This window comes from Pleurodeles waltl, chromosome 3_1 (genome assembly GCF_031143425.1).
Source record: "Pleurodeles waltl isolate 20211129_DDA chromosome 3_1, aPleWal1.hap1.20221129, whole genome shotgun sequence".
Classification (NCBI taxonomy): domain Eukaryota; kingdom Metazoa; phylum Chordata; class Amphibia; order Caudata; family Salamandridae; genus Pleurodeles; species Pleurodeles waltl.
The window spans coordinates 510,715,682-510,739,020 of NC_090440.1; the positions used below are offsets into that span (position 1 = coordinate 510,715,682).

Sequence of the window (23,339 nt, forward strand, 5' to 3'; positions counted from 1 at the left end):
ATTTTTTAACATTGATAACAAAACCCAGATCCTGAAGTAGAGATATCGCCCATTCCAGGTGGAGCATAATCGCTTGGGGAGACAGATATGATTATGATGTCGTCTAGGTAAATGATCAAACGAACACCCCGGGCTCTCAGATATTCTACCACCGGTCTCATCAACTTCGTGAAGCACCACGGAGCCGACGACAGACCAAAAGGGAGAACCTTGAATTCGTATATCTTTCCTTCCCAGAAAAACTGCAAAAAGCGTCTGTGAGGGGGTGGAGATAGGAATGGATAGGTAAGCGTCCTTCAGGTCCAAACGGACCATCCAATCTCCTATCTGAAGGATGTCTCGAAGTAAGTGGATCCCTTCCATTTTGAAATGTCAGTAAAGGATCCACTGATTGAATTCCTTCAAATTGAGAACCAATCTTGAACTGCCTCCCTTTTTGTCTACTAGAAATATGGGACTCACAAAACCTTGGGGTGTAAGCTTGTTTGTTCTATCGCCTCCTCTCCCAGGAGAGCAAGAATTTCTTTGTGAATGAAAGGCTGATCAGAGAGGGAAAAATACATTGTGTTTAGGGGAGGTAATTGATGTGGAGATTGGAAAAATTTGATTTTGAATCCGAGAATGGATTCGAGTACCCAAGGATCGTTTGAGAGGTTTTGCCAATTGTGGTAGAAAAGGCGAGTGCGACCCTCTAACGAAATCTCTTCCCAAGGAATAATTCTCATCTGCAGGAGAGGAGTCTTGGATGGCAGCAGCTGCACCTCTGAACCTTCCTCTACGAAAATGGCCTTGAAAAGACCGCCTTGAGGGATAGAAGGTGGAGGACTGATCTTGGTAACCACCTCTGCTCTTATGGCCTTCGAAGCTATCTCCGGTGGAGTTCTGATATCCTCGGACAAATGGTTGCCTCCTGAAGCGTCCGGCCCGAGAAAAAAGAGGGCAAAGAGCTCTCTTGATAGAACCCTGAGCTTTATCCAGACTGGAAAGGGTGGCAATGAACTTGGAAAGTTCTTTCAAGAAGGGAGCTCTGAATAAGAGCCCTTGGGCTGCTGGGCCCGCCTCCGAAGATGCAAGATCAGCTAACTTGGGATCCAGTTTCATAAGAATGGACCGTCGGCGCTCATTTGAAATAGCGCAGTTGGTATTACCCAATATGCAAATCGCTCTTGAGGTAAGTAACCATGGAAGGATCTACTTCTGGGGTTTCTGTTACTTTGTCAGGGAGATCTGGTCTGGGACACTCAGAGCTTAAACGAGCCCGCACTTCTTTATCAAACGCTTGCCGAATGTGAATTTTTACATAATCTGTTACCTCAGGGGGAGTGATCCAAGCAGTGGATCTGGGGTGGATACTCTCCCCCGGTTCAAATGTTAAAAGTTTAGCTTGTTTGGCGGCAGAGGTATGATGAGACTTTGCTTTACGCTTATGGGGTTGGGAGTCATCCTTAGGTGAGCTACGAGATGAATTAGCATCAGAGTCTTCTGATAAATTATCTGAGTGCGGAGCTGTAGGAATACTATAAGGGTGTTCAGTCATTAAAGATTCTGTTCGTTTTTCGAAGGCTTCTGCATGAATGTCTTTGGTGGGAGGATTAGAAGAACCTTCAATCATGCCCCCAGTGGGGGGGAAGCCAGCCCTGCTACTGTGCAAACTGGCAATGGTGGTGTTTTAATGGGGTAATGGCCTTGGCTAGTGCATCTTTAACTGCCTGGCGCACGCCTGCGTCCAGCGCGTGCACAAGGTCTTTCTCAAAGGAGCTTGCGTGGGTTTCTTCATAGAAGTAGCCTTCATCCCCCTCAAGATCTTCATCGTACATGGTCAGTATTTCACAGAACCTCTTTAAATTGGTTGAAACACCACTAAGGCAGGGAGAAGGGAGAGCTTATCAACATATAAATATATATGATTGAACACCAATGCAGGTGAAACAAGAATTCAAATGTGGAGGGAGCACCTGCACAAAAGATCTAGGTGAAAAAAACCTATAAACAATTTTACAACCCTGCAGACAATTCTGGCAGGGCGTTCAGGGGGGAGCTCAGGGCTATTAGGCAGTAGAGGTCTGACAAAGACCTTAAATTCAAGCCCAGAACACCATGTGTGAAGGGCTCGTTTGCCAGGAGAAACGCGCGAGTCGGCCAGCTCTGATTGAGGAGAAAGAACGCTGGCCGGCTCCTGCGTGCACTGCCCGTAACAAAAACAGAAATAGGACTGCACGCCCAGGTTGCGCAGCCCTGCTCCCCAACAAAGGCTCCCGCTCCAGAGTAGACGCAGGCGGCAGGCCGCCCATCGTCGAATGAGACTTGCGCCGGCAATAATAGTAAAATAAACGTGGCAAACAAATGTTAAATTTTAACAGTAAACAGGTTAATAAGGTGACTTAACTGGCTGCGGAGCAGCAAAGAAAGAGGAAGAGACACTGGGTCACGAGGGTTTTATAGGGCTGGTCTCTATGGTTGTGGTTATGTCATATTGGGTTCATGGGATTTGTGGTTTTTGTACTAAAGTCTTTCCTATTGGCTGCTGAGTTATTAAAAGCATGGAAAGAGAAGCATAATCAGAGCCTCTGGTCCTGACAGAGAATTGTGCTTTCCAAAGAGGAGTCACTAGAATCAACTCTGCGTGCTGCCTGGGCCTGCTCCAAGAACATTCTAGGATTATTGCGTCGTCAAACATGCATGCCTCAAATGTAAGGTTTAATTTCTGTCACTAATCACACTTTGGTCATTGTTCAACGATCTACTTTGCATTAAATTGTTCTAAAATAATGTACACAGTAAAGAGCTCCAACCTCTCTTTCTGGAGTACATTCGTGTTGCACAGAACTGAAAATAATTTAATAGAAAACCCATAATACATTTTCTCCTAGTTTAGCACGGGCTCCACAGCAAGTTCGCCTATTTATGTGCAAGAGTTACATACGAAAAATGTTACGAAAACGAAGCACAAATGATTTTCTCCGATATAGGATGTCAGCAGCCACTGAGAAGACCTACCCGAGTTCGCTTGACTTCTAACAAATATGTTTTTATTATCGCTTGGCCACATGGCCAGAGGTGCCTTCCTATTGGATAGCTGTCAAAGAAAGGCGTTCCTCAGAGTCTTCACACGAGAACGCACGGTCTTTTCATTGGTCTTTGAAGCCTGAACACGCCTGAGTACGTAGCCCAAGTTTGTCTTGAGAAACAAGTTCACTGGTGAGCAAAACAGAAAAAGGACCTAGATGAGACGCACCACCACACTTCTGTTCTCCAATTCGGTGGCCATTTTGAAAGTGTAACTTGCGGTTCATAAACAAGAAGAGAACATTATTTTGCTTGTTAACAAATCAATTAATGGCTATACTGTAATTTTGTTAGTATATACTGCAAATACTATAAAAAATGAAATATACATTTTTAACGCTTAGACCAATGGTAGACTTTGATCGTCCGTTTTAAATAATGTATTTTCTTCTGCACTTTCAAGCGTATTATGGACTGTATTACTATTTGGAAAACATGCTGGTCGACTGATTAGTTAACATTTCCTTTATGACTGTTATTAATTATCGTAAAGAAGAGCGCGTTAGGGGCTTCAGAGCGTTTCTGTTCTATGAGGCGGTTTTAAATGGGAGAATTTGCGCCATATTGTTTACTAACGAGTGTGATTGGTTGCATGTGTTGTAAAGAGCATATTTTGGTGTAAATAGTGACTTCATTTTCGGTGTGTTAAGCCAGTGTTAGTGAGGAGAAGCTTTAGTGGAAGTCCGTTTAGCCTGGTGTCCCAGCCCAACAAATGATCCCCCACGTAACTCCGCAGGACAAACCAAGCCGTCAGCAGCGCCACAAGGTGCCCTACGCCTGCCGCCTAAGGAGCCGCTGCTGCACTGCTTCTGGCCCATGACGTTCCTATTGGCCGCGCTGCTGTCAATAGGGGAGCTTCTGTTGAGGGCGCAGCAGGTCCCTGAGCTCCCTAAACAGCGGTCCGGCTCCAGACGTACAGCGGCTACTTAGCCTCAAGGAGGTTTTCTATGTCTAGCCTCACCCATTTCTCTGTGCCAACCTTCCCTTTTTCTAGTGCTTTTTCATTTTGTATTTTCGCCCACTTCTTCATATCTGTATTTCAATCGCCCCAGCTATACCCTATTTCCAGTTACCTTTTCAGATTCAAAGTTCGGTCTCTTTGAATTCTGTTCCTTATTTGTAGTATACTGTCCCTTTTATGTTCGAGTTCCGAGTCCCGTGACCCGTGTCCCTTCATGGTTTTGAACCGCTTTGCTCTGATTGAACCTATCGCTAGTTAGCCAGTTTAGAGCCCTTCATCTATCCATTGCAACTTTTCTATTTATTTACACCATTGCAATACTTTTAGTCTCCTTTTTCTAGCTGCACTACTTTTAGCATTTGCGACTTTATATTTGGTTGTAGAATGTCACTTTTTCTAAACTCAAATGTTCCCTGCCTGCTTTGTCACGTTTATGCATAATCTCCCTTTTGCATTTTTGATGTTCGTTTTTTTTTTTTACTTTTTCATGTTTCTTTCGTCTGTGGCCGCTATGTTTTAATTATCAGCCCGTGTCTTGTTTCTAGTTCCCTAATTTTTATTCAGAGTTCCACTTTTCTTGTCCCATTGTTTATCTGATTATTATTATTATTATTATTATTATTATTATTATTATTATTATTATTATTATTATTATATATAGGTTCATTGCGCTTTGTCGCTCTTGACTTATTTGTTGTATACTTGTCTCCCGTCTTTTTCATTCACCCTTGTTTCCCTATCCATGGTGCCCTCACGCCATCTGAAGACCTTCACGGTCCTACTGCTGGAAGATGAGGGGAGGTCAGGGTACGCTGGAGGCGAGTCTGTAAGGGGACAGGTGATACTAGAGCTTGGGTCAGAACTGTCTTTCTTGGCCCTCCGTATACGAGCTTCTGGGGGGGCCAGGGTGAGCTTGACAGAATCAAGGCATAACACTGTCAACGAAGAAAAGGCAAACTATTTGGATTTGACCCACACCCTGAAGGAATCAGGTGAGAAAGCAAGTTGTTTCACCACTCAATTTGCGATGATTTATAGTGTACTTAAGTCACAGTCTGAAACTCGTGTCTGTTAAAGACTTCACCTGTTCAAGGGGAGGTTTGTAACGGATCTGGTTAGTCGTGCTTTGATCGTCCACGAGAAGGGCTTGAAGTCCTTTCTTTGTGGTACCCACAATTCTTTAGCCACAGCGAACTCAGGGTTTGTAAGATTCGTAAGGTAATTGAGATGTGTTGATCGCACTGCCTTTACCACTTTTTAAACCCATGTTAGCCATTGGGCTGATATGCTTTTCTGTACATCAGTATTTTATTTCAGTCATTTGTAGACTACACTCTGAACGAAGTAACATGGTTGGTCTGTGGCTTTATATAAATCTATTAACACACATTTGCTTTTATTAGGGCTTTGAAGTGGTTGCAGATGAAGCAGACCCCTGAGATTGATCCTCCTGGGATCAATAGCGTGCTCGTCATTTTGTTAATAAGTAACTTGTAAGCTGAAATGTAACTATTTTGACGATTCAATTTTTTTAATACTATTATGGCAGTTTAAAGCATCATGGATGCTGATTTACAATTCTACCAATTAAAAATGTGGTAAATGTGGTTTTCTTTAAAACCACATTGACGGTACACCAAAAAGCACACGACGAAACATTTTTTTTAAGCACCATCTTTTAAATGATGTAAACAAATTCTTGGTATTGTCCTTAGAGATTCCACAGTACATTATAGGACTTATTCAGCCTGCAAGTTTTCTTTTAAACTAACACTGACAGAAGTCTAATTTGTGGCAGATTTGAAACTCCGGGCCACTAACTAAACAAATGCGATACCACCAGCTTTTCATTTTGTATGTTCTAGTGAGCTGTTGCTGGTACCACACTTATTTTTGAGGGATACTCTTTGGATTGCTTTCTAACTGTTTGATCCGAACGGCTGTACAGAAATTGCAATTCGCACCATTTACAACGCAGATGCAGCACAGAGGAATCAAGGTGATTAAGTCCTGAAACCCTGTAAGGGTATAATTGATTATACTGCGGCCTACAAATCTCTTCCTAAAACAACTTTGTAAAGAACGTTTTTCTGACTGGCTCACTTTCTTGAAGACACACTGCAGTATATTCCCATATTACTGTCATAAATAACATAGTTCCTTTCACCTCAGAAAAATGTCACCCATATTCGATTGCAAGCACGTTATTCCTAGTAAATGAGAAAGCTTGGGAAACATTAATGAAAACAACAAAAAGTGGACAAAATGAAGATCCATATAAATTGACCCAATCACATTCTTTATAACACTATTCAAACTTAACAAACGTATTGTACAAAGAAAATCAGTTAAGTCACGCAAGGAATAATTAAAGCCATTAAGCGCCATTTAGACTGTAACAGGCGGTCACTATTCCACCAGGTCGAAGGAGACTTTGGTCTCTGCTAACTTAGAGGAGGATCGCCTGTTATAGTTGGAGATCCTCTCCTACTAGGCAGGGATGTCTAAATTCTTTCTGATATATTGGGTATTGTTTCTCGCCTATTGGCAGATGGAAAATAAATTTGAGCGTGAAACCAGGGCACAGAATTAAGTTATCGAACTAGCAGTTTATAGGTGTTATTAAGTATTGTATGCATTCAAAAAATGTTGACGGATCAATCATAGTCTGTGGTACTGGATACCCGATGTCTTATATTTGAATTAATTACCCTACTGACATGTTGTCTGGTTAAAAAAAAATACTGCACTTTGGAATTGCACATTAGGAAAAAAGTAACTTGTTCAGAGAACGTTGTTGGTGGAGGACAGTGAAACTTACATTTGTGATTGTTTTGGTAGAGCATTAATGAAGGAAAGGGCAAAAGTGAGGATGAGTTTTGTTTGAAAGATATAAATGGATGATAAAGTGAGTTTCCTCGCACTTTGACTAGTGTGTGGGTATAGGTGAATTTAGTCAGTATAGGTGAATTTAGTCATTCCTTTACATTATTCAACACATTAAGTGGATGTGATCAAGTACGGCTGTGTTTGCTTACACCAGTATGTAGAGGGCTTGAGCTTGCCAGACAGTGGAATGTGTTCAGCAGCCTAGTTGTTCAGGGACTCGGGTATGGTGCAAATCATGGCAAATGGGTCTACTAGACTGCCATCATTTACCAAGCATACTGTGTGAGCCTCTTCTTTGAGTGGCAACCCTTATCCTCCCCTGCGGTGCAGGAATACTACTTCCGTGTTTCCTCAGTGCAGAAGTGTTGATACTAAAGTGGTCTGTTTAGAAAATGATTGGAAATTGTGGCAGACTGTACCATTCGTGAGGGTTCCAAAGGCACCCATTTTGGCAGACTGTACAAATTGTGCTGGTGCTTATTGTAGACTCTACAGAAGAGCTCCTACGGAAAGCACGGACTCCTATAAACCAAAATGGTGGAGACTTGACAGTGGTTATGTGATTGTGGCTATTCACAGTTATAAAAAGTATTTACAAATGCAGTAGGTTTGTCCGTGCCTTATTTTCGCCGCAAAACCTAGCAATTGGCAAAGTAATGCCATTAATGATAGTAACCTCACACTGTACTGAACATTAAGTGCCCCACACAGTAACATCATTAATGATCTCACAAAGTAACAAGCAACAGTGACCCAACACAGTAACTGCCATTTATCATCCCAGACAATAACAAGCAGTGAGGGCCTCATATTAATGTCCCATGGACATAGGCTGCAGGGACTGCATCTCACAGGTGCTTGTGGGCTATACCGACAGCCCCAGCCTGTCATCACAGTATAACTCCGAGGATGGACTGTCATGGATTGTCACCAGCCAATGAAGCTGCCTTCCTAGGGACTTACAGCGGCATACCCTGGCTTGCTGCCATTGGCCTGGTTTGTTTGTTCATACACCTTCCAGCCTTACTCAAAGGGTCATTGTGCACCGTGGTGGTGCTACGCCAACTGCACAGCCATCAGAAGTGCCAGAGTCTGTGTTGTCTGACTGCTGGATTAAGAGAGAGTCAAATCCAGTGCGCTACAAGACCAGGTCTCAGACTTAGTTCAGTGAGGCTGCCTCTGCTAGCTGTCCCAATTCTAGCACCATGAACATAGTCATAGTGGCTGAGCCCTAACTGCCATTGCAAGGCTCAGGCTGCCTTTTTAGGTTGAGCGCCCAAGCGCTTTGAAGTGTTGTAATCTATCTGTGGGTCTTTAACCACACCCACCGCACACCCATCACTATCACTTGTTAAGGGCTCACCTTTAAAAAATCCTTTCTTATCATTGGTAAATGCTTTACGTTTGTCCCTCCTTGGGGCGGTTTTGTTACCTCCTTAGCCATCGACCCTGTTACATGGATATTTGCAGTTTTCCGATACGTTTGACTGCGAGCGAACTTCTTTTTCCTTTTGTGTCTTTCCTTCGCGCTTACACTGATGGCGGCTGTGGCGCTTTGAATTGGCTCACTTATGTCAACTGTTTTACTTTTCATTTTCAATTTATGTAGCAAGAAAAGTTCAATTAGGAATTTACAAAACTAATAGCTCTAACTCGAGCAAATGAGAGACCCTTAGCATTGCAAATGTATGTTCTTACTCTGGTTTGTCTCAATAATTAAGTTCTCACAGCTTGGGCAACCAGCGCAGGAGCTTGTCTAGATGCTTTTAGACATGCACATTTGGGTAGCTGTAGATGGATCTGGCTGCTCCTTTTCATTTCTGGTAGTGTATAGCCAGTGTGGCTGCTAGTCCTCAAAGTATTTCTGTTGAGCATTCAGGTAGAACCTTTTAGACATCGCACTGAAAAAATGCACAGTTCCTGGAATTGAATGAAGACTCTGCGGAGTCTCTAATTTTAGCATTTAACTTTTAGCACGGAGGGCCATCTAAAAACCTTCTGTTGCCATACCATGAGACCTTTAGGATTTATGCGGGTTGAGCTGCAGCACCAGACGGAAGGCTATGTTGTGTCACGTTTGAGGTACAAAAATTCTACTTTTGGGGCAACTTTGGTTTAAATACTTGAAATGAAAGACATTACAACTAGAGTTTGTTTGGCTGTGTTACGAACGATGGAACACTAAAGGCTAGAGCCAGTAGTCTAAATTTTATACCTGTAGTAAGTATATTTTCAGCAAAGGTTTCACTTATGCCGAAGACTTGTGCTTGTACTACTGAAGGTTTTCTGATAAAGTGTGTATACCATTCTTTTTTATTTTTGCTACCCCAGAATGACCTCTTACTGTTAACTTATGATTCATTCATTTTACAATACACTCTTTGTTCTTTTGCATATGCCATATGTAATATTATGCTTTGCTTAGGTTCCATCGTCAGTCGTATTTTTTCAATAGTTATGCTAGTAACTTCAAGCCTTCCCATAACAGCTTCCTTATTTTGCCTCATTTCAGCAGATGTACATACTGGGGCTGAAGCAGGCAGTGAGTAATAGTTCCAGGGCCTGAATGCCTTTGAGTCTTTGCAAATCAGCTAACTTGCATTTTTTAAGGATTTTCTCCAGCTCCTGTCTAATCTTTTCCCTTACTGAGAAAGGCTGGAAAAGTACTCCTGACAAGGGCAGAAGTAGAAGTACTTCCTGGGTCAGGGAAAATGTGGTTGGAGGGAAAGTGAACTTATAAACGCTCAACAGATTTTTGCATGAACAAATCTACACATGTATAATTGCTCGTGCTAAAATAGAGTTCGCAAATACTTTCTAAGAGTACGATTTCCTGGTCTACTTCTGTAAATTGTTGTGAATTCATTAAAGCTTCTAAAGCAAAGTCATATACCATTGATGCACTTTTGTGACTTTCTTTAAGAATTGTGCCCCGAATTAGGTCTGGTGTTAACCATTTTGTTTTTATAAAAATTCAATTTTACTATTTATCTATCGACTGACTACAGTGAGTGATAGGATTCTGCTCTTCCACAAGGAGCATAATGGCACACAAAGTAGTTTTGTTCAGTGCCAGTAACTAGTGTGGCAATGTGTGCTTTTTAAGTCAAAGTTTATTTTTTTGCTTTTTGCCAATGTTTGTTACAATAGTGAGGGTCTGGCAGCTCCCACAACAATAAAGTGTTACAAAAGCCATGTCAGAACAAGACACACATTGACAAAATCAAAAGACTGACCACTAATGTCTGATCGATTGACTTTGGCAGTGCTTGTTTATTTTCATGTTTCCCATAATCTTGTTGAAAACCGTTACACTGGTTTTCCATTGTAAATATTCTTTGGAAATACTAGCATGCATCAACACATTTTTACTAAATGATGCTTGAAAGAAAAAGCACCAGCAACTTTTATGGAAATTTAGAAAAACATTATTTTTTCTTACTTGCATTTTTTTTAAACATTTCATTTTGAACGCAAAGAACCATCAATCTTGCTTACAAGCTTTTGCAAATATTTGCATCTAATCACAGCACATTCTGGAAGCATTATACACGGTCTCATTGTTAAACTTTTCAAACATGTGTACACTTTTTTTACTGGAATCACTGTCAGTAGTGCAGTGTGATCTTACAACATTTATTTAAAGTGCTCACCCTAAAAATAAAGACTTTGCATCAATGAACCATAAATATACATTCAAACATCATTAACATGTGGACACAAATATTACCTCAACTGGAGACACTTCTCTTCCCTGTAAACTGGCAGCCAAAGGGTTTGTGTTGCAGGGGATTGGGCCTACTTGTCCCAAGTGCAAAATAAAATGAAAACTTGGTATCCTTGACCCCAAACAATATGTCCTGGGCGTTGGGCTATAAGAATTCCACCTCCCTGCATGTATATCATGTATACACTGTATATGCACAGTATTATGTAGCAGTTCTACATAGTACTGCCTTCCGTATGAGGTATGTGGCAGAAATGTAATAGGTTAGTAATCCTTAAATGTGTGCACTTCAATTACAAATTCTCTCACGTGATGCAAACAAAACAGCATTTCTCACATTTATGTATACATTAAAGTATTGCATGGCCAATTCTTTTAACAAATGGACAGTATGTTTGTTGCATCTTTAAGAAAGCCTTACTGGGTGAACGCCCCAAACTTTACATCCAGTATGTTATAATGGTTATAACAGCAGGCCTCGAAAAATCATAAAAATGTTACTAGACCTGCAGGTCGAGTCACTTGAATAATTTACTCGACCTAACTGTAATGTACTTGACCCGGAAACGGGTCTCAAATTGTGTGATCCTAGGTAAATATTATTATATTTTACAGTGACCTTTTTCTTTATTCTCACATATGAGTGCACCTTCAAATATGTGAGTTCAGTATTTCTGCTGTAAAAAAAAATATCTTTTGTTTGTTTAAATACATTAAACGCTTGCTCCATGTATAATAAATCTAGCCCACATATGGGACACACATGATCCATGCATGACTTGCCTCTTAGTTTACTAATATATTTGCTATCAGGGCAGGAGTGTTTTTCAGTTTATATTTAATCACTCACTTTTTAACAAATACATTAGTAAAGCATGATATGGTAGTGCACTGTCATTTATAGACAGTAAATTTCCAAGAAATGTCCAAAAACCTTCCCACTAACTTGCAGCTTTACTGATAAAACTGTATAGTGTATTAACAATAATCTGTGAAAATTGGGTTTCAGAAAACATTTATCATTTGCACATCACCAAGTAAAGTGTTCTGACTTTTTTTCATCCTATTAAAATATTTTTTTCATCACACAGAAGTACAAAAATGGTCTTTCACAGCTACTGAAATATATTTTGGAATGTTTGTAAAGTTGACTTAATTATATATAAGTGTTGTGTGTTAGGAAAAACCTGATACCAAAACCATTTCATTTCACATAGGTCAGACAGTTCACCTTACAAAATCCTGGAACTCTGCAATCACAATGAAAAGTATTTGCATTGCAAGAAGACAAACTGACTTTTGACCTCTGTCTCTGAACACAGAGCAAATATGACAAGAATAAAATTTAAAGGCATCTTAATTGCTAATTCAGTTTGACTGAACAGAACACCTCTTCTTTGTTCCCTTGCCAGAAGGGTGGAGTGGAATTTAAAAATAGCTCCACCTCATAAAATAAAACTCCCCAGGGGGCGTGTCCAAGATGGCGGACTCTAGGACGGATCCGTTAGCGCTCCGCCGCCTCGACCCACAGAAGCGCCTCTTCCCACCTGGGAGAAGCCTGGAGGCTCCCCCGAGTTGCAGAGCACCCTCGAGGGATTCTCTCTGCTCGGCGGCGGCTTGGAGCGGGGTTTTGCGGCTCCCGCGGGAGAGCAGGGCTCGGCCCTGGAGCTGGGGCGTGGTCGCAGTGCGACCTGAGAAGCGGCCTGGGCTGCGAGACGGGCTCTCCCCTAAGAGATTGTGGCGCCGGGAGAGCAGGGGGCCCGGGGGCACTCCTGGGGCCCCTGAATGGCTGGATTGCGCCGCAGGCATTGGCCCCTAGATGTCTGTGCCGTTGGTCTGAGGGCCCGAGCTGTAGTTCTTCACCATGGAGTAGCTGATAGGGGCCTAGCAGAGCGCGGGGCCATGATGGAGGCTGGGGGCCTGGTGGCTGGCCCTATACTACTGCATGCTACCAGTTGACTCTTGAACAAGTACGGGTCTGCACCCACGGTGGAAGCGACAGTGGATTTTTGTGAGTGGTGGCTCCTAGCTGATGGATCCAGGTGCGGTCCCTGACGGGGAGGCAGTTGCTGAGCGGCATCGGACGGAGACCCTGGTGGCCCTGTGGGACTGAGCTGGTGAGTCTTGACCAGGTCTGTGCGATATGGCGATGGCAAAATCAAAACGTGAACGCTCAGTGAGGGACATGTTTGCGAGAATGCGCCTGACATCGGGGACTGCGTCGGAGGATGTGCCTGGGACGAGGGCCCTGGAAAGCCGGGCGGAAATGGACTCAGAGGTGAGCTCTCCTGTTACGAAGGGCTTTTTGACCTCCTTGTTTGATTCGCTCCGGGGCGCTGTTCAAGAGCTGCGTAGGGACATCTCACAGGAGGTGAGGGAGCTGCGAGGAGAGGTTTCCTCCTTGGGTGAATGTGTATCGCAGCTAGAAGATAGTGAGATCCCTCGTGGCGAAGAGGTGGCGGTACTGCAGCAGGAGGTAGTCCGCCTCCGTGAGCAGCAGGACCTCCTCCAGATGGCGGTTGAGGACTTGGAAAACCGCTCGAGGCAACAAAATATTCGTATTAGAGGGGCCCCGGTTGGTGCGGAAAAGGAGGACATTGGAGGCTACGTGGTGGACTTGTTCCGCTCCTTGCTGGGCCCGGAAGAGACACAGGAGGTGGTCCTGGATCGGGTCCATCGGGTTGGGCGTGCTGGGGGCTCCGGTTGCCGCCCCCCAGACATTCTAGCTTGTCTCCATAACTTTGTTCTTAAAGAAAAGATTCTACAGCGGGCCCGCAATCTTCAGCACGCAGCCTTTTGAGGGCATGATCTACAGCTATTCCACGATCTATCAGTGCGGACCCTGCAGAGGCGGAGAGAATTCAGACCGATCACAGATTATTTGAGAGCGCACAACGTGTCGTATTCCTGGGGCCATCCGTTCCGCTTGGTCTTCCGCTGAGAGGAGCAGCTTCGGCAGGTGAAATCCGTCCTGGAGGCCAGCCGTATCCTGGGCCTGGAGGATATAGGCCGAGCGGCTTGCGAGGGGGTGGGCCTTCCGTCAGGGGTTCCTCCTCGTTGGCGGAGAAAAGAGAAGAGAAGGAAGCTGCAGCGCCCTACGTACTCGGAGCTGAGATCGGAGAGAGAATTTGCTTTGAACAATGTGGCCGCCGGAACTTCAGCCTAGGAGGATGCTCTGGGGTGTCCGGGTTTGCTTTTGGCCGCGCTGCTAACAACATGCTGATCGTCGAAGAGGGTCGGGGCGGCGGGGGCGATGGACCTGGTTACTTGGCATGGTTGGATATATTGCCCCGTGGACACTTTACCTCATGAAGTTCGATGACCGAGGATTACTGTGTTCTAGGCACCTGTTGTGCTTGTTAGTTGTTTGTTGTTGGGTTTCCCTGCGATATTGCATGAGGTTACGGGGAGGCTGTTAGCCATGAGGCTTAGATTGGGCAGTTTTTCTTTTACGATCGCTTCTCTATATGCGCCTTACTCCCAACAGGAAACCTTCCTACGACAAGCTTTGATTCCGCTGCTCCAATCCCCGGACGGAGCCGTATTGCTGGGGGGCGACTTTAATCTGGTGATGGACAGGGATCTGGACCGTTCAGGCCATCGGTATGGGCAGACGGGGTCTCTGTCAGAGGCTGGTCGGCAGTGGCTGAGTGAGTGTGGCCTGGTGGATGTGTGGAGGAGTGCGCACCCCTTGTTGAGGGACTATCCCTTTTACTCATCAGCAACCAAAACATATGCTAGGTTGGACCTCTTTCTGGCAACTCAGGAGCTTCTCCCCCGGGTTAGAAACTCAGCGATTGAGCCACGGGCCCTGTCCGATCATGCCCCAGTTTCAGTTGAGATTCACATGGAGCGGGTGGGCACACCGGGGTGGTGATTCAGGGACTCGATTCTCCAGAATGTTGCAACATTAGAGGCGATCCGAAGGGCAATAATTGATTACCTTAGGTTTAACGATGATGGGACCATAAGTATTGCAACATTGTGGGAGGCACTGAAGGCTGTCTTGAGGGGCGAGATGATGTTGCTTTCTTCTAGGGACAATAAGGCAAGGAGACGACTTCGGGAGAATCTAGAGCAGCGAGTGAGGGTATTGGAGCGTTCACATAAGCATACTGGTGCTCCTGGAGTATGGCGAGAGCTCGAGAAACTGAGGAAGCCGCTAAGGAGGCTGGACTGGGACAGGGCAGAGTATGCGGTAGTCCGCCTTAAACAAAAGTATTACTTAGGAAGTAACAAGTGCGGGAGGCTACTGGCGCATAGGTTGAGAGCGCAGCGGGCAGCATCAATGATAAAAATGGTCCGCTCCCCCTCGGGAGCAGAAGCTCATACGAGCGACCAAATAGCGGAGGCTTTTGCAGAATTTTATCGAGGCCTATATAGGGCTGAGGAGCATGGCGCCTCAACTCCAGAATCCTTCTTAGGGGGTATAGCTATTACTCCCTTGACTGTAAAAGAGGCAACCTCGTTAGACCAACCTGTAAGGGTAGAGGAGGTTATATCTGCAATTGCAAGACTGCAGGCTGGGAAGTCACCCGGCCCTGACGGTTTTTCTGTGCTTTTTTATAAAACCTTCTGTGTGGAACTTGTACCCGTCCTAGTGCGACTCTTTAATTCTTTTCGTCAAACGTGCACCCTCACGTCTAGCATGTTGGATGCCACTATTGTGGTTATCCCGAAACCGGGGAAGGACCCAGAGGAGTGCGCCTCGTACAGGCCGATCTCCCTCCTGAATATTGATGCTAAACTATTTACTGGCATCTTGGCACACCGTCTCAATTATTATATGCCGGGCCTGGTGGATCCTGACCAGGTGGGGTTTATACCGCATAGGCAGTGTAGCGACAATACCAAGAGACTGCTCCATCTATTGGATAGAACAGAACGCTCTCGAAGGGAAGTGCTCTTCCTTTCTATCGATGCTGAAAAGGCGTCCAATAGGGTTTACTGGCCATACTTGTTCAAGGTGCTTGAGCGCTTCGGACTGGGTCCGGGCTTTATGGCATGGATTTGCTGCATCTGTCAGGTGCCCCGGGCGGCGGTGCGAGTTAATGTGACACTCTCTTTACCCTTTGCGGTCCAGAGGGGGACTAGGCAGGGTTGTCCGCTCTCGCCCCTCTTGTTCGCGCTTTATATGGAGCCTATGGCTCAGAGGCTCCGGGACGACCCTCAGATTATGGGTGTGAGGCTTAGGGGGGACGAGCATCTAATGTCGTTATACGCGGACAACGTCATCCTTACCTTGGCGGAGCCTATGACCTCATTGCCGGCGCTAATGGATGTTTTAGAGGAATTTGGGCGGGTCTCGGGGTTCAGAATGAACATGCTAAAATCACAGGCTATGGGCAAGTTTATCAGTGCTGAGCATGAACGGGACCTGACGGCCCGATTCCATTTCATTGGGTCTTCCTCGGGGCTTCCATACCTGGGGATAGAGCTGGGTTCCACAGCTGCCTGTACGGCATCGTTGAACTACGCGAAATTGATCCGGGAGGTGAAGCGCGACTTAGAGACATGGGGGAGGCTTAAATTGTTCTGGCTGGGCAGGGTGTCGGCAGTTAAGATGACCATCTTACCACGTATATTGTATTTGTTTCAAGCGCTTCCGCTGGAGCCTCTGTCGCGAATGTTAGCGACCCTCCAATCGGCGGTTCTAAGATTCATATGGAAGGGGAAAGCTGCGCGATTACCGCGACATGTGCTGTACTGTCCTAAGCGGCAGAGTGGGTTGGCGGTCCCTTGCCTCCTTCGGTACTTCCAAGCTTCACAATTGTGTTTCCTCCTGGAATGGAGCCGTCTGTCTTCTGAGAAGCATTGGTGTTTCATGGATCAGGCAGTGGCCGGCTCTCACATATGGAAGGAACCCTGGCTTAGGCGTCGTCACAGAGCACGGGGGCTGTACATATCCCCGGTCACGGAGGTTTCGATGAGGGTATGGGGTCGGGTGGCCGGCAGAGGGGGCTTAACGACCTTCCCGTCCCCAGTGACCCCCTTGGGTGCGAATCCTGATTTTGGTCCGGGACTACAGCCTGAAACATTGCGTCGATGGTATGAGGGAGGCTGTAAAAGGGTGGGATACTTATTCGACGTGCAGGGGGTTATCCCCTTTGACCAGCTTAGGGAGACATATGGTCTAACTGAGGCGGATAGGATGATGTACTATCAAATTCGACATTGGGCCCTGCTACCAGCCAATAGAGCATTAATTGACAGGCCGCTAACACCGTTTGAAAAATGGATTCTCACGAAAAAGGGTGATAAGCGAGTGGTTTCTGAACTCTATGCCCTCTTGCGAGGGGAGGCCCGCTTGCCCAAGATTAAGGGTCAATTGCGATGGGAGAAGGAGCTGGGGAGAGAGTTATCAGAGGATGAGTGGGAAAGTGTTTTCTATAGGGCGCACCACACAGCTTATAACGCTGCAAGTACAGAGACAGCTTATAAAGTGGCCACCTCCTGGTATTACACCCCAACAAGGATCCATGCTTGGGATCACACTAAATCTAGTCTTTGTTGGAGGGGGTGTGGGGGGATGGGGGAGGGTCGCTTGTGCATTTATTATGGCACTGTCCGAAGCTACAACGGTACTGGAAGTACATAATAGACACTTTTGACATGGCTTTTGACACTCAGATCCCCTTCTCTGCATACATCTTGCTGGGCCTTCCCAACCCTATCACTTTCCCCCTGAGATCATTGAATGGACGGCAGATGGCTTTCGCTTTAAATGCCGCAATACAATTGTTGCTATCCGTGTGGGGGTCTGAACAGATCCCGACAACGACTTCATGGCTACATAAGCTCTGGTTTATCCTCGCTATGGAAAAGCTCACCCTGACTTTGCAGCATCGGAGCGGGGACTTTAAAGAACTCTGGCAACCATACTTGCGTATTCTATCCGGGGAGTTTTCTGAATTGACATGCCCAACATATTTGAGGGTTCTGAATTTGACTTGAGTGCAGATAGCGAACTTTTAAGGGGAGGTTCACATAGGACCAGGATTTTATTGTAAAGGAGCCTGAGATTGTCTGATTTTTGCACTAATAGCCAGTCGTGGGGAAATATAGTTGTATTTTGTATTTATTATTTCTTGTTTTTTCTTTTCTTATTGTTTCGCATGAAGTAAGCTAACTATGAGCCTATTGGCACACTGAGATATGGTTTATATGCGATGTTTTATAATTGAAAGCCAATAAACAGTTTTGATCCATAAAACTTCCCATAGCAGTGGTCGAGTAGATTTTTCGAGCCCAGAACAGTATCAGAATAAAACAAATGAATGCACAAGAGTGATTAGCGAATAGCCCTATGTCACTAAAGCATCCAGACAGCACACATTTCCTAAACTAAAAACCCATAAATCTGTCCGCCTGTTAGCAAACTAAATACATCAAAGAACACACACACACACACTGGCAGTTACGAGCTGCACTAACTGCTCCTGCTGTCCTGGAAGAGTTAAGGAGTGGGGTGGCATGGCGAGCAAAATAAAGATGGTTTAAACCCCGATCTGTGACTGGGGGTGAGTGTTTGAAAAGTTGCAGCACTCCGTCCATCATTGTTTTGTGTTGCTAAAGTTGTCCTAGACGAGAAGCTCCACCAATGTGTAAAAAGTGACTACTGGAATGGCGACTTTGGGGACTTCAAACCCCAGGATCCTTTGCTGCAGATGGGGAAGGAGGTAGGCCACAGCTACCTGGTGCTACCTAGCACTTTTAGCTAACCTGCTTCTCAGGAGAGAATGTAATGTTGGTGACTCCAAGCCCCAGGTCATTTGCTCTGTTTGCTGGTGAAGGGGGGAAGGAGGTGGGCCCACACCACCTGGAGCTGTACATTGCTTTCAGCTGTCTGCCTGCACGGGAGAGAAACTACGACGTTGGAGACTCCACGCCCCACCTTACCTATTGCTTATAGGGCTACTGTCACTCTCACAGATCAGTCTGTCCATCATGGAAATGTCACTCCCCCGGAACCTAGTTTATTACTCATACTCCTAGGAACAAGAGTAATTTGTAACAATAGATTATCTCTCTTAGCCAAAGTTGATCCTGCAACATTGTCATCAGCCAGCTCAATTGTAGCTAACGTTGTTGAGAGTAATCTAGGTAAAAACAAACTTATAGGAAACAAAGTATTACTAGAAATGATATCCGTTCTCAAAATGGAATTCTTAGAGTTTAATGATATGGCCAGGTCATTAATAGCAGTGATCCATAGGGCATCTATGTGTGATACTGATAATCCTGCTGTTAAAGGTCAAGGAACTGACACACAAAACCAGCTCTGAGGGCTGAGAGAGAGCCAGTGTCTGGTTGTTTTTAATGCTACTAACAGCAGAGTTAAGGCACATGTTTTGGCACCCATGTTTTGCCCGCCCAAGCCTAATCAGCTGGGATTAAATAAATGCCAATGCAAATCAGTCTTGACCCTTTTCTCCATGGGAACAGTCCAGCCTGAACTGCCAGGCTAGGTCCTCCTTGGACCAGAAACAAGCATCCTGGGACCGGTTTCAGGGTATCACCCTTCATCAGCCAGGCTAGCTTGAATCCAGTGGCACAGTGAGCAAGGGACCCACGTCTGGGCATACCCTTCCCACTTACGGCAAGTTTAGCAACACAAAAGGATGATGGACAAGCACTCACCCCCAGTCACAGATCTGGGTTTAATCCATCGTTCTTTTGCTCTCCATGCCACCCCAGTTTTAACCCAGCCGTATGCAAATCAGTCTTGACCCTGTTCTCCACATAATCCTCACCACCACAAGGCAGTCATCTAACTTGGAGCGTTCGAAGGTGTCATTGACCACCAATAGATCAAGACACCTGTCATTTCTCCTGCTCCTCATCCCTCACACCTCACACTACACACCAACCATAGCGACCCACCCAACAACAAACACAACACCCCCAACGCAATACTCACCTGCTCTGCCCCCCACCCCCACCAACCAGCCCCGCCGCACACCACCCCACAACCAGAACACACCCTACAACAACACCCTCATGCACCCCACCAACACCACCCACCACAACCACCTCAACTGCCTGCTTCTCAACACCCGCTCCCTTCACAAACATGCCATAGAACTCTGGGACCTCATCACATCACACTCACCTGACATCGCCATCCTCACGGAAACCTGGACCAACCCCTCCTCGGAACCCGACATAGCCATCGCCACCCCCAAGGGATACAAACTCCAACGCAAAGGCGGCCTCAACAGGCCAGGTGGTGGCATCGCCATCCTACACAGGAACACCATCAAAGTCACCACCAGCTCCCAAGACACTATCGACAACACAGAACACATGCACTTCCTAATCCACATTAACAACAACTCCACCCTCAGAGGTACACTAATCTACAGAACACCAGGACCACGCCCACCTTCTGCGACACCATTGCCGACACCATCAGCTCGCACGCCCTCACCTCCACAGACTACATACTCCTCGGTGATTTCAACTTTCACTTGGAGAACCTTCAAGACCACAACTCAACCTTCCTCATAGACAACCTCACCAACCTCGGACTCAAACAACTGGTCCCCTCACCCTCAGCCGGACACACGCTCGACGCAATTTTCACCTCAAGCCAACACATAGCCTACCACTGAACTCCACTGGACTGACAAACCACTGCGTCCACTTCTGCTTCACCAAACCCCCCACACACCACCATCAACACACCACACCCTACCGCATGTGGGACAAGATCCCCACAGAACGCCTGAACTCCCAACTTGTTCACAGTCTCCCCCCCAACACCAACAACCTCAACGCAGGAGCACACAACCTCTCTAAATGGATCACTACCTGCGCAGACACACTAGCCTCCCTCAGAAAACACATCGCCACCAAGAACGCCCCATGGTTCACCCACGAACTCCAAGATTCCAATCGCAAATGCCGCCAAGCGGAGAAAATATGGCAACAAGAACCCTCTACAACCAACTTCTCCACCCTCAAAACGACCATTCGCACCCATCACCAACTCATACGCACCACCAATAGAGATCACTACAAGACACGCCTTGACAACAACTCCCAAAACAGCAAAGAACTCTTCACCATCATTAAAGAGCTAGCCAAACCCAAAGCCAGCAACATAGTCCCCACACACACACACACACACACAGCTCTTATGTGACGCCCTCTCCAACCACTTCCACCACAAAATCCTGGACATCCACAACAGCTTCATACCACACACACCCACCACACACACCCCTCACTTACCCAACTCAACCCCCACTCATGACCCCCCCACCACACTCACCACCTGGGCCCCCACCACAAACGAAGAAACCGAAAAAAATATGAGCTCCATCCACTCCGGATTCCCCTCCGACCCCTGTCCTCATTGCATCTACAACAAAGCCAGCCCAACCATCGCCCCCATACTCCGCGACATAAACCACTCCTCTTTCGACTCTGCCACCTACCTAGACCCCTGAAAGCAAGCAGAAATCACCGCTCTCCTAAAAAAAAAAAAAAGTCGTCCCGGAGGTCCTCTCCAACTATCGCCCCATCTTCCTCCTCCCTTTCCCTGCCAAGGTTGGCGAGAAACTAGTCAACGCCCGCCTATCCCACTTTCTCGAAGAAAACAACTCTTGACCCCTCACAATCTGGGTTCCGCAAGAACCACAGCACGGAAACCACCCTAATCGCATGCACTGACGACATCAGGACCAAAGTCGACAAAGGTGAGACCGTCGCACTCATCCTCCTAGACCTCTCCGCAGCCTTTGACACTATCTGCCACCACACACTCTGCACACGACTCCACAACACAGGAATTCGCCGCAAAGCCTTAGACTGGCTCACCTCCTTCCTCACCGACCGGACCCAAAGAGTCCGCCTTCCACCTTTCCACTCCACCGCTACCAAGATCATCTGCGGAATCCCCCAAGGGTCCTCCCTCAGCCCCACACTCTTCAACATTTACATGATCCCCCTAGCCAACATCCTCCGACCACACGGAATCACTATCCTCTCCTACGCAGGCGACACCCAACTCATCTTCTCCCTCACCCGCAACCCCACCACTGCCAAAACCGACCTACACGCTGCTCTCCTGGACACCGCCAACTGGATGACAACTAACCACCTCAAGCTTAACTCCAACAAAACTGACCACCGCCCTAGGCCCCGCACCTACCCCCGCAAACCACGCACCCAACCTCGCCATCATCCTGGACCCCTCCCTCTCCATGAAACAGCAAATCAGTGCACTAAGCTCCTCCAGCTTCCCCACACTCTGCACTGTAAAAAAAATCCTTCAAATGGATTCCCCCATAGACCAGGAAGACAGTCACCCATGCACTCATCCGCAGCAGACTAGACTACGGTAACGCCCTCTACGCCGGCACCACACTCAAACTCAAACGCAAACTCCAGAGAATCCAGAACACAGCCGCACGCCTCGTCCTTGGCCTCCCCCGCCACGAACGAATCTCCCCACACCTCAAAATCCTTCACTGGCTCCCCTTGGACAAGAGAATCACTTTCAAGATCCTCATTCACGCACACAAATCCCTCCACAACACCGACCCGACCTACCTCAACGAAAGAGTGAACTTCCACACTCCCACCCGCAACCTCCGGTCACCCGAACTCGCACTAGCTACAGTCCTCCGCATCCAACGAACCACCACAGGAGGCAGGGCCTTCTCTTACCTCGCCCCCACAACCTGGAACTCCCTCCCCACCAGCCTCCGCAAAACCAAAGACCTCCTACTCTTCAGAAAAAACCTCAATACATGGTTGTTCGAAGAGTAACCCCCCTCACCCCCACCCCCACAAGCGCCTTGAGACCCTCACGGGTGAGTAGCGCGCTGTATAATTATTTTTTTATTGATTGAGTGCTGCCACTTCCATTGTCCTCCTTCATCCCAAGTTACTCCAGGGCAACAAGAAGAGCCGACTTGATACCTTAAATAGGTCTTCCCTGCCTGGTATGTGTCAAGACTCTCCCTAAATTTGAGTGAACTGCTAGGCTCATTAGCCATATGCATTTTAAAAATGTGGATACTTTTAGAAATGATTGTATGAGATTGTATCATACCTTTTCACATTTTTGTCATTTTGTTTCTTGTATTGTAAAGTGGATAACTGTTTAAATTTAACGTGATTCAAAGGGATAGGCAAAGTGAGCCTTTATTTACCTGAGTGATGCTGCTCAATATCTCTTTTGACAACCATAATCCATATTTCAAATTGCTTTGAAGGTGTAATGCAAGTGGTTTTCTACGCTTGTGATGGAGCATCTCAGGTGTGCCCTAAAAGAGGTCAAGAGATCTTTTCACCCCAGCAGAAGGGGAGGAGACAAATTCAACTTACACAATCAGCATTTAAATTTACAGTGTGACCAATGTGGCCACACAAGGAAAACCCAAGTCGGAAATGAAGTTAAAGGGTTTTATTACAAGCATAGACTCCGGTTTAATATAGACAGTTCTCAAAACAAAACTGCAAAGGTACAGACTTGCCATCGGAATTCCAAGTCTGGGGAACAACTGAAGCTTAGCTAACATCCATCAAACTAAAAGGTCTATCAAGCTGATATAAAGCATAAGAACCTAGCGTTCTGAGAATAAACATTGATCAGTTCTTCTAAACATTTGCAGTAACACTTAATTATCCAATGCTGTAAATCAGGCCGGGATCCCTCAAAGGTACAACATCCAATTTCTCCTA

The 23,339-nt window shown here is 46.1% G+C and overlaps 1 protein-coding gene across 1 annotated transcript in view; it reads left to right on the forward strand.

Moving 5' to 3' along the window:
- Positions 1-3,684: 3,684 nt before the first annotated feature.
- ARRDC4 (arrestin domain containing 4) overlaps positions 3,685-23,339 on the forward strand; it is a 185,193-nt gene continuing 165,538 nt past the window's right edge. The window contains exon 1 of the mRNA XM_069222765.1: positions 3,685-5,019. Coding sequence (XP_069078866.1) covers positions 4,770-5,019 — 250 coding nt within the window. The 5' untranslated portion in view covers positions 3,685-4,769. The remainder of the gene's footprint in view (positions 5,020-23,339) is intronic.